Source organism: Leucoraja erinacea, unplaced genomic scaffold, assembly GCF_028641065.1.
Source record: "Leucoraja erinacea ecotype New England unplaced genomic scaffold, Leri_hhj_1 Leri_616S, whole genome shotgun sequence".
Classification (NCBI taxonomy): Eukaryota; Metazoa; Chordata; class Chondrichthyes; order Rajiformes; family Rajidae; genus Leucoraja; species Leucoraja erinaceus.
In genome coordinates, this window is record NW_026576527.1 from 6,335 (window position 1) to 17,500 (window position 11,166).

The following is an 11,166-nucleotide window of genomic DNA, read 5'->3' on the forward strand; positions in this document are numbered from 1 at the left end:
CATGTTTCCTGCCTCAAGCGTGTCCAAACCCTTAATAATCTTATATGTTTCAATAAGATATCCTCTCATCCTTCTAAACTCCAGAGTGTACAAGCCCAGCTGCTCCATTCTCTCAGCATATGACAGTCTCTCCATTCCGGGAATGAACCTTGTAAACCTACGCTGCACTTCCTCAATAGCAAGAATGGCATTCCTCAAATTAGGGGAACAAAAGTTCACACAGTGTGGGCAAGTTGGGCCGAAGGGCCTGTTTCCACACTGTGTCACCCAATGACTCTGATGATTATGTCAGGGGATGTAATCACATATAGTGGAGAAGGTCAGGAAATGTCCTCTCCTGAAAGATACAAAGGAACCAGCTGCTGTTGACACCAACCTGGTAATTATAAGGTTAACATCGCCAAGATGAGCAGATTAAAAATAAATTATGACCTCCCCGCCATCGAAGGGATGGATCTACAGGATTCGCTGCTTCAAAAGGGCAGCCAGCATCATCAGAGACCCACACCATCCTGGCCACACACTCATTTCACTCCTCCCATCGGGAAGAAGGTACAGGAGCCTGAAAACTGTTTCGACCAGGTTCAGGAACAGCTTCTTCCCTACAGCCATTAGGCTATTAAACACAACAATCTCCAAATAGGCTCCAAACTGTGCAAACTTGGGAACATTTTTTTTTGACTTTGCTTTTCGATTGTCTATTTTTTTGTCTGTTTGTGATATATATATGTAACCATTCACACTGATATATATATTCACACTGGTGTTTTTTTTGCTGTTTACTATGGGTTTTACATATTAATATGTTTAAATATCTGTTGTGCTGCTGAAAGTAAGAATTTAAACTTGCTCCGCTTTGGGACATTTGACAAAAAACTCTTGACTTGGCCCTTGTTTAAGAAGGAACTGCAGATGCTGGAAAGTCGAAGGTAGACAAAAAATGCTGGAGAAACTCAGCGGGTGAGGCAGCATCTATGGAGCGAAGGAAATAGGCAACGTTTTCGGGTCGAGATTCATCTGCTCGAGACCCTTCTTCAGTCTGAAGAAGTGTCTCGACCCGAAACGTTGCCTATTTCCTTCGCTCCATAGATGCTGCTGCACCCGCTGAGTTTCTGCAGCATTTTTGACTTGACTCTTTGGCAGGATGGGAATCGAACCCCTGCCTCTGGATTGAATGGGTGTGATATTGGCTAGTCATCCCCTAACTAATCAAATCCCCAAGAATGGGGATTGGCGATTGAAAGGGGAGAGAGTCGTTGGGAATGGGAGGATTATTTCCTGAAGAGCAAACATCTTAGTGCGTATGAAAGAACTATAGACGCTGGTTAAATCGGAGATAGACACAAAATGCTGGAGTAACTCGGGCGGGCCAGGCAGCATCTCTGGAAAGAAGGACCCGAAACGCCACCCATTCCTTCTCTCCAGAGATGCTGCCTGGCCCTCCCGAGTTACTCCAGCATTTTGTGTCTACTGCCATTTGGTGCTTGCTTAATTAACCAAGACAGTTCATTTTGATTGTACTTTGACGGGAAGCCAGTTTTGGGATTGTCTCATTGGGAGGATGGTTTGGCACTCGAAACTTGGCACGTGGGTTTGGCAACTGGGCCATTTTCATTCATGGTTTGCCTGGGGCTGGTTTCCTCACCGGCAAACCCTTCCTTGCCCGCTGCTAGCAATCCACATCCTCACTTGCTCACACACAGACACCAGATCTGAGCACCTAGAAGGCACTGGGTCAACCGGTCATGCTTCATCACTTAAAAAGACGAGACAAATAATGTTAGTAATCTATTGGGAAATATCAAATAGAGACAGATGCCATTATTATCAGAGGCCTGGTTAAAGGGGCGGGGTTAAAGATGCAGGGTGACTTTGGACCTACTTGTATCTTACCAGCGTTCAGTTTTTAACATTGGTGACTACTGCGATCACATCACATACAGAGAGTCTGTACCTGAAGGCAATAGACAATAGACAATAGGTGCAGGAGTAGGTCATTTGTTTTGCCCTTCGAGCCAGCACCGCCATTCAATGTAATCATGGTTGATCATCCACAATCAGTACCCCGTTCCTGCCTTCTCCCCATATTCCCTGACTTTAAGAGCCCTATCTATCTCTCTCTTGAAAGTATCCAGAGAACCGGCCTCCACCGCCCTCTGAAGCAGAGAATTCCACAGACTCACAACTCTCTGAGAGAAAAAGTGTTTCCTCGTCTCTGTTCTAAATGGCCTACCCCTTGTTCTTAAACTGTGACCACTGGTTCTGCCCCCCCCCCAACATCGGGAACATGTTTCCTGTCCTCTAGCGTGTCCAAACCCTTAATAATCTTATTTGTTTAAATAAGATCCCCTCTCATCCTATAATAGAGTATACAAGCTCAGCCGTTCTATTTTCTCAACATATGACAGTCCAGGCATCCCAGGAATCAACCATGTAAACCATCGCTGCACTCCCTCAATAGTAAGAATGTCCTTCCTCAAATTAGTGGACCAAATTAGGGGACCACTCCCCCAATATAGGGAACATGTTTCCTGCCTCTAGTGTGTCCACGATTCTATCTAGTCCACGATTCTAGTCCTTCACGAAGGCTTGAACACCAGGACTGCCCCCCTTGACTCCATCCAAAGACCTAAACAGTCTTTCCAGGTGAGGCAGAGGTTCACCTGCACCTCCTCCAACCTCATCTATTGCATCCGCTGCTCCAGGTGTCAGCTGCTCTACATTGGTGAGACCAAGTGTAGGCTTGGCGATCGCTTCGCCCAACACCTCCGCTCAGTTTGCACTAACCCACATGATCTCCCGGTGGCTCAGCACTTCAACTCCCCCTCTCATTCCCAATCCGACCATTCTTTCCTGGGCCTCCTCCATGGCCAGAGTGAGTCCCACCGTAAATTACAGGAACAGCACCTCATATTTCGCTTGGGCAATTTACACCCCAGTGGTATGAACATTGACTTCTCCAATTTCAGGTAGTCCCTGCTTTCTCCCTCCTTCCCCTCCCCTCCCCAGCTCTCCCACAGTCTCCGCCTCTTCCTCTCTAGTTCCCGCCCACCCAAATCAGTCTGAAGAAGGGTCTCGACCCGAAACGTCACCTATTCCTTCTCTCCATAGATGCTGCCTCACCCGCTGAGTTTCTCCAGCATTTTTGTCTACCTAGGACAGAAATCAGAAACGCCACCTGCCTAAAGGTGCCCTCATCACCCCCGTTCCACCCAGATCCCTCGTCATTCCAGTCGCTCGCCACCCTGCCACCCTCTTTCACCGCCCCTTTTGAGAAAATGGTTCTGGGGGTAATGGCATCTGCCTGTATTTTCTCACTGTACACATTTACTCAGCTGGAGTGATGGCCTTCTCTACCCTTGTCAACGTGTCCAGCTGAGCTAACTAGAAGGCTATAACTTTAGCAAGACCGATTAGCTGTTTGCTGCGCGGATGGTTGGTTAGATACAGACTGGGGGAATGGGGAGGGGGTTGTAAGGTGGGGGGGGGGGGGGGGCGGGACCTGGAGACTGTGGGAGGGGAGAGCGGGAGGAGGGATGGAGAGAGGGGGGTGGCGTTGATGCTTTGACGGGGACTTCCTGCGTAGCCACGCCATGAAGAGACGCGGAGAAGGTGTGTGTTGGGGGGGCGGGAGGGGTGGGGGGATATGTCGGGGGGGGCCGGGCTAAGGGTCCCACTCATCATCGTGATGCTGGGCCGCGATGACCACCACCACCGTCAGTATGGCGCAGAGGACCATGGAAGCGATGCCCACAGCCAGGCTGATGAAGGAGAAGTTACGTGCTTCGCGGGACGCGATCTCCGCCGAAACCATGTCCCCGCGGGCGATGGCCGTCCGCACCTGTTTCCCGGAGGGAAGAAAAAACATACGCGGGCATTAGTTTAGTTAAGATATACGATCCCATAGAACTTTATTCATCCCAGGAATTATATTGATCAGTCAACAATATTAAAGGAAAAACACATGAAACTTGCCTCTTCGCACTGAAAAATATTATATACTCATAATGAGAATATATTTGATCATTTGTCGCATGGAGAATGTTATAGACAATAGACAACAGGTGCAGGAGTTGCCTATCAGCCCTTCGAGCCAGCACCGCCATTCAATGTGATCATGGCTGATCATCCACAATCAGTACCCCGTTCCTGCCTTCTCCCCATATTCCTTAACTCCACTATCTTTAAGAGCCCTATCTAGCTCTCTCTTGAAAGTATCCCGAGAAAATGCCTCCACCGCTCTCTGAGAGGCAGAGAATTCCACACATTCACATCTCTCTGTGTGAAAAAGTGTTTCCTCATCTCTGTTCTAAATGGCTTACTCCTTATTCTTAAACTGTGTGGCCCCTGGTTCTGGAACCTCCCCCCCCCCCCCCCATCCCAACATCGAATGGCCTACTCCTGCACCTACTGTCTGTTGTCTATTGTCTATAATATTAATGATGATAGAATATGATACTTTATTGTCGTATGTACCTAGATACTGTAGAGTGATATTCTTTGGTTCTGATAGTTGCAAAAAAATATTTATCCTTCCCAACGCCCCCCCCCCCCCCCCCCCCCCCCCCCCCCCCCCCCCCCCCCCACCCCCCCCCCCCTCCCCCCCCCCCCACCCCCCCCCCCCCCCCACCCCCCCCCCCCCCCCCACCCCCCCCCCCCCCACCCCCCCCCCCCCCCCCCCATCTCCCTACCGCCCCTGGAATGTTCACAAATTTCAGGCTACCTCTGGGTGTCTCACCATGCTGTGAGCCCTGTCACACGCTGACGTATGTTGTTCTGCGGGTGACGGCCGGTGACGCGGGTATATATATAGAGCGCCGACTGAACCATTAAAAATATATTGTTCCTTAGCTTTATTGTAAATAAGTTCATTTCCAATGTGATTATTATACTTCGGTGTAACCTTCCTGTGTAGTGAAGGCGGGTGACGCTGAGTGTCGTACAACTTGACGTGTCTGTGGCGCGGAGTCTCGTACAACTTGACGGTTTTTTGGTCGTCAGTCACTGACATTCGCAGTCGCTGGAAAAAAAAATCGCCCTTGAGAGGAACTCAAGCCTAGAACAGGCGAGAGTGATGTACATGGCTGTGGCCTGTAACAGGTACTTGAGCTGGTTCACGGACCCGCCAGCCGCCTGCCACTTCTGCGGCGAGGAGGTCTATCTACGTGCAGTGTGAGAGATTGCAGTCCCTGTTCGACTATCTGAAGGGGCTGCTCCTGAAGTATTGGCTGCATTTTAGCCCCATGCTCCTGATATTTGGGCACCCGGTACAGAGGGGGGGGGGGGGGGGGGGGGGGGGGGGGGTCGGGAGGGAGGGAGGGAGGGGTAGATCTCCCTGTCCGTCTGCTCCTGGGCCCGGTCAAGATGGCCATACGCAGGTCCATGCAGCGGGTAGTCGATGGCCACACCGGGGTCGACTACCCGCCCATTTTCCGCGGTTACGCCCGTGCCCGCTTGTCCCTGGAGAGGGAACAAACACACCGTGTTCACGGGGACTCTGGACTCTGGTCGCAGCGGGAGGTCGAGTGTCTTGTTGATAAAGTTGGCGTTATATTAATTTGTTGATCGTTTGTTTGTAAAACTGTCAACACAGCCAGTCTTTGATTGTGCTCATTTATAGGTTTATTTTTTATTTTTTTGAATAAAAGTATTTGTATAATTTAAAAAAAAAAAGAGCAGTTGACACGCAGGCGCAGGTTGGAAACTCACCTGGACGGCCTTGATTATGGCAAAGATCCCAGTGGGCCAGAAGCAGCACACCGTGGTCAACACTGCGATCGGAAGATAGTCGTGAGGGGGTCTCGGCGGGTTCATCATCCCGACAGAAGGGGGCAACTGCTGCCCCCCTTGCGTCATCCCGTTGTTGCCGGGCAGACATGGCCCCATGTTCTGAGGAAAACATCCAAGTACGTTTCAGTAAATAAGTTTATTGGCCAAGTATTCACATACAAGGAAATTGCCTTGGTGCTCCGTCCACAACATGACATACAGTGACAGTTACGAATGACTCAGAAAACACTAAACATTAATAATAATAAAACATGAATGATAAAACACCATTGATCAAGCATGTGAACCAACAAAATACCAGGTCAAAGGGAGGCTACAGATTTTTGGCTGTTGAGTAGAGCAACTACTCGTGGATAAATATTGTTTTTATGTCTGGCTGTGGCAGCTTTGATAGTCCGGAGTCGCCTTCCAGAGGGAAGTGATTCAAAGAGTTTGTGGGCAGGGTGAGGGGGGGTCAGAGATGATCTTGCCCGCTCGCTTCCTGGCCCTTGCAGTGTACAGTTCGTCAATGGAGGGAAGGTTGCAGCCAATAATCTTCTCAGGTGATCGGACGATTCGCTGCAGCCTCCGGGTGCTGTGCTTGGTGGCTGAGTCAAACTAGACCAGGATGTAGAAGGTGAGGACAGACTATATGATGGCCGTGTAGAATTTGACCACTGTGGCAGATTGTGCTTCCTCAGCTGCCGTAGGAAGTACATTTTCTGTTGGGCTTTTTGACGGAACATGAAAGATATTGCAAGCTTGAAAGAAGATTCACGAGGGGGTGAGCTATCGGGAGATCCCCCAGATCCCGTTGTACTTCCCCTTTTCCCAACATGACGCCATTTAGATAGTAATCTGCCTTCCTTTTATGATACCAAAGTGGATAACCTCACATTTCTCCGCATTAAACTTCATCTGCCATGCATCTGCCCACTCCCCCAACCTTTCCAAGTAACCCTGCATTCTCATAGCATCCTCCTCACAGTTCACACTGCCACCCAGCTTTGTGTCATCGGCAAATTTGCTAATGTTACTTTGAATTGTCTTTCCGATGACTGGATAGCATGCAACAAAAGATTTTCACTGTCCCTCAGTGCATGTGACAATAATCTAGACTGTAGTTAAATGTACTCACATTTGCCATCGGGTAGACTGGCACGTAGGCACCAGCGCAAGGCTGGTACTGCACGGTGTATCCTTGGTGCCCATATCCCGCCATTCCCATCGGCCCAGCGGGGTGATTGGCGGACATGACGTACCCCTGGGGTACACCGCTGTTGAACTGAGTCTCTTGCATGTATCCCTCGTTACCCATCGCCATGGCGGACGGGTGCATGGGCATGGAGTAGCCCTGTGGCGTGCCGTTTGCCGAGGCTTCCTGCACTGGGTACGGCGGAGGCGACATAGGCATTTGGTGCCCTCCATCCCGTAACGCTTGATGGGCAGAAGAAAGGAGAGCAGAGTTAAAAGCCGAGGTAGGGAAAGACCTCGTTGTTCGTTGACGCCACATGAAGGATGATCAGCGGGGTGCGGAGAAGATTTACAAGGATGTTGCCGAGCTTTAATCGTTGCAGAGAAGATTAAAGGGCCAGTCCCATTTGGCAATTTTTATCGGCGACTGTCAGCATCATTAACTGACGTATCAGGTCACCGAAAAAGTCGTGGCGTGACGCGGCGGTATTGACTAGCGGTGTTTTTTTCAAGTGTCTCTACATTTTTTTTGTCGCCGCTGGATTTGAAATGTTCAACATCTTTTGGCGACCCTGATATGACGTCGGCAGTCTCCGAAAAAGATCGCCAAGTGGGACAGGCCCTTTACGAGGAAGTGGCCAGGACTCTAGGGCCTGAGCTCTCGGCAGTGGTTGGGGCAGGGTGGGTCTCTATACCTTGGAGCGAGGAGGATGAGGGGCGATATCATAGAGGTGTACGAAATCATGAGAGGAATACATCGGGCAGATGGACAGCATCTCTTGCCCAGAGTAGGGGAATTGAGGACCAGAGGACATAGGTTCAAGGTGAGGGGGGAAACGATTGAATAGGAACCTAAGGGGTAACTTTCACTCAAAGGGTGGTGGGTGTATGGAACGAGTTGCTGGAGGAGGTAGTTGGGGCAAGTACTAACTATCGCAACATTTGGACAGGTACATGGAAAGGCCAGGTTTAGAGTGATGTGGGCCAAACGCGGACATATTGGCCGGTGTGGGCAACGTGGGTCAAAGAGCGTGTTTCCATGTTGTAAATCTCTATGACACTCTGACTCCATCACCATGTCTCCAGCATCAAGAGGGTCAGGAGTCAGGTCAAGTAGGTTCATTGTCATATGTACTGACAATGGAACAATTAGACTCTTACTTGCGACAAATTAACAGACCTGCAAACACAATAACACACAGATAAGTGTACAGTAATCAATAATACAATATATTAATACAAGATAATCATAATAATCTTTACTCAGAGAGTGGTAGCGGTGTGGAATGAGCTTCCAGTGAAAGTGGTGGAGGCAGGTTAATTGGTATCATTTAAAAATAGATTGGATAGGCATATGGATGAGAAGGGAATGGAGGGTTATGGTAGGAGTGCAGGCAGGTGGGACTAAGGGGAAAAAAATGTTCGGCACGGACTTGTAGGGCCGAGATGGCCTGTTTCCGTGCTGTAATTGTTATAAGGTTATATGGTTATTAATAGTGCAAAAACTGATCTCCGTAATGCAATCGAGGACATAGTCCACAGAAGATCATAGAAACATAGAAACATAGAAAATAGGTGCAGGAGTAGGCCATTCGGCCCTTCGAGCCTGCATCGCCATTCAATATGATCATGGCTGACCATCCAACTCAGTATCCTGTACCTGCCTTCTCTCCATACCCCCTGATCCCTTTAGCCACAAGGGCCACACCTAACTCCCTCTTAAATATAGCCAATGAATTGGCCTCAACTACCTTCTGTGGCAGAGAGTTCCACAGATTCACCACTCTCTGTGTGAAAAATGTTTTTCTCGTCTCGGTCCTAAAAGATTTCCCCCTTATCCTTAAACTGTGACCCCTTGCTCTGGACTTCCCCAAAATCGGGAACAATCTTCCTGCATTTAGCCTGTCCAACCTCTTAAGAATGTTTTAAAGTTTCTATAAGATCCCCCCTCAATCTCCTAAATCAGTGGATCTCAAATGGGGGTACGCGTACCCCTGGGGATACGTGAAGGCACTCCAGGGGGTACGTGAGATTTTAAAATATAGGCCTACATATATTTAAAAAGTAGCATCCATGCAAAAATCCTTTAAAAATAATTATTTAATAAATATTTCAGGAAAATATAAGTATAAGTTCATAAAATGAATTTTATATTCTGTAGGCTATTCAATTTCATTATCCTAAGAACCCAGAGTTCCCCCATTCCAGGATGGTTCGACCCAACCCAGAAAATGGGGAATTACAAACCAGTTAGTCTAACATCGGTAGTGGGGAAACTGCTAGAGTCAGTTATTAAAGATGGGATAGCAGCACATTTGGAAAGTGGTGAAATCATTGGACAAAGTCAGCATGGATTTACGAAAGGTAAATCATGTCTGACGAATCTTATAGAATTTTTCGAGGATGTAACTAGTAGCGTGGATAGGGGAGAATCAGTGGATGTGGTGTATCTGGACTTCCAGAAGGCTTTCGACAAGGTCCCACATACGAGATTAGTATACAAACTTAAAGCACAAGGCATTGGGGGTTCAGTATTGATGTGGATAGAGAACTGGCTGGCAAACAGGAAGCAAAGAGTAGGAGTAAACGGGTCCTTTTCACAATGGCAGGCAGTGACTAGTGGGGTACCCCAAGGCTCAGTACTGGGACCCCAGCTATTTACAATATATATTAATGATCTGGATGAGGGAATTGAAGGCAATATCTCCAAGTTTGCGGATGACACTAAGCTGGGGGGCAGTGTTAGCTGTGAGGAGGATGCTAGGAGACTGCAAGGTGACTTGGATAGGCTGGGGAGTGGGCAAATGTTTGGCAGATGCAGTATAATGTGGATAAATGTGAGGTTACCCATTTTGGTGGCAAAAACGGGAAAGCAGACTATTATCTAAATGGTGGCCGATTGGGAAAGGGGGAGATGCAGCGAGACCTGGGTGTCATGGTACACCAGTCATTGAAGGTAGGCATGCAGGTGCAGCAGGCAGTAAAGAAAGCGAATGGTATGTTAGCTTTCATTGCAAAAGGATTTGTGTATAGGAGCAGGGAAGTTCTACTGCAGTTGTACAGGGTCTTGGTGAGACCACACCTGAAGTATTGCGTACAGTTTTGGTCTCCAAATCTGAGGGAGGACATTATTGCCATAGAGGGAGTGCAGAGACGGTTCACCAGACTGATTCCTGGGATGTCAGGACTGTCTTATGAAGAAGGACTGGATAGACTTGGTTTATACTCTCTAGAATTTAGAAGATTGAGAGGGGATCTTATAGAAACTTACAAAATTCTTAAGGGGTTGGACAAGCTAGATGCAGGAAGATTGTTCCCGATGTTGGGGAAGTCCAGGACAAGGGGTCACAGCTTAAGGATAAGGGGGAAATCCTTTAAAACCGAGATGAGAAGAACGTTTTTCACACAGAGAGTGGTGAATCTCTGGAACTCTCTGCCACAGAGGGTAGTTGAGGCCAGTTCATTTGCTATATTTTAGAGGGAGTTAGATGTGGCCCTTGTGGCTAAGGGGATCAGGGGGTATGGAGAGAAGGCAGGTACGGGATACTGAGTTGGATGATCAGCCCTGATCATATTGAATGGCGGTGCAGGCTCGACGGGCCGAATGGCCTACTCCTGCACCTCATTTCTATGTTTCTATGTTTCTAACCTGTCATATGCCACCCGGCATCACCTGTCAATCACAACTCAAACGATGGAGTCCTGGTTGAACCGTAGCAGCAAGTCTTTTGAAAACACGGAGGGACAAGTGGCAAAGAAGGCCAAACCAGAGCCGGAAAAATTCCGGCTGTATCTTGAAGATTATGTTTTAATTGGATTTACGTCCAAAAGTTGCAACCCACCCAAGGCACTGTGTTTTTTCTGTGGGGAGAAATTAGCAAACAGTAGCATGAAGCCAGCACATCTGCAGCGTCATCTTAAGACAAAACATAGATGTCACGTTGATAATCCACCTGACTTTAAACTGTCTGAATTCAGATCGTCTCAAGACACGATGCGGAAGGCCTCAACAACATCAGGCAAAGCCCTGGAAGCCTCTTATGCAGTGTCTTTGCTCGTAGCTAAAGCCAAGAAGCCATTCACTATCGCTGAAGACCTGCTCCTTCCAGCTGCTGTAGTGCTGGCTGAGACTATGCTGGACAAAAACGCAGCGGAGAAATTAAAGACTGTACCGTTGTCAAATGACTCTGTTTGCCGCAGAGT

General features: G+C 48.3%; 1 protein-coding gene across 1 annotated transcript in view; it reads right to left on the bottom strand.

Moving 5' to 3' along the window:
- Nucleotides 1–3,634: 3,634 nt before the first annotated feature.
- LOC129694312 (proline-rich transmembrane protein 1-like) overlaps nucleotides 3,635–11,166 on the bottom strand; it is a 44,099-nt gene continuing 36,567 nt past the window's right edge. The window contains exons 2-4 of the mRNA XM_055631015.1: nucleotides 6,908–7,206; nucleotides 5,710–5,889; nucleotides 3,635–3,841 (exon numbers count right to left, since the gene is read on the bottom strand). Of these exons, the coding sequence (XP_055486990.1) occupies nucleotides 3,665–3,841; nucleotides 5,710–5,889; nucleotides 6,908–7,206 (656 nt within the window). The 3' untranslated portion in view covers nucleotides 3,635–3,664. The remainder of the gene's footprint in view (nucleotides 3,842–5,709; nucleotides 5,890–6,907; nucleotides 7,207–11,166) is intronic.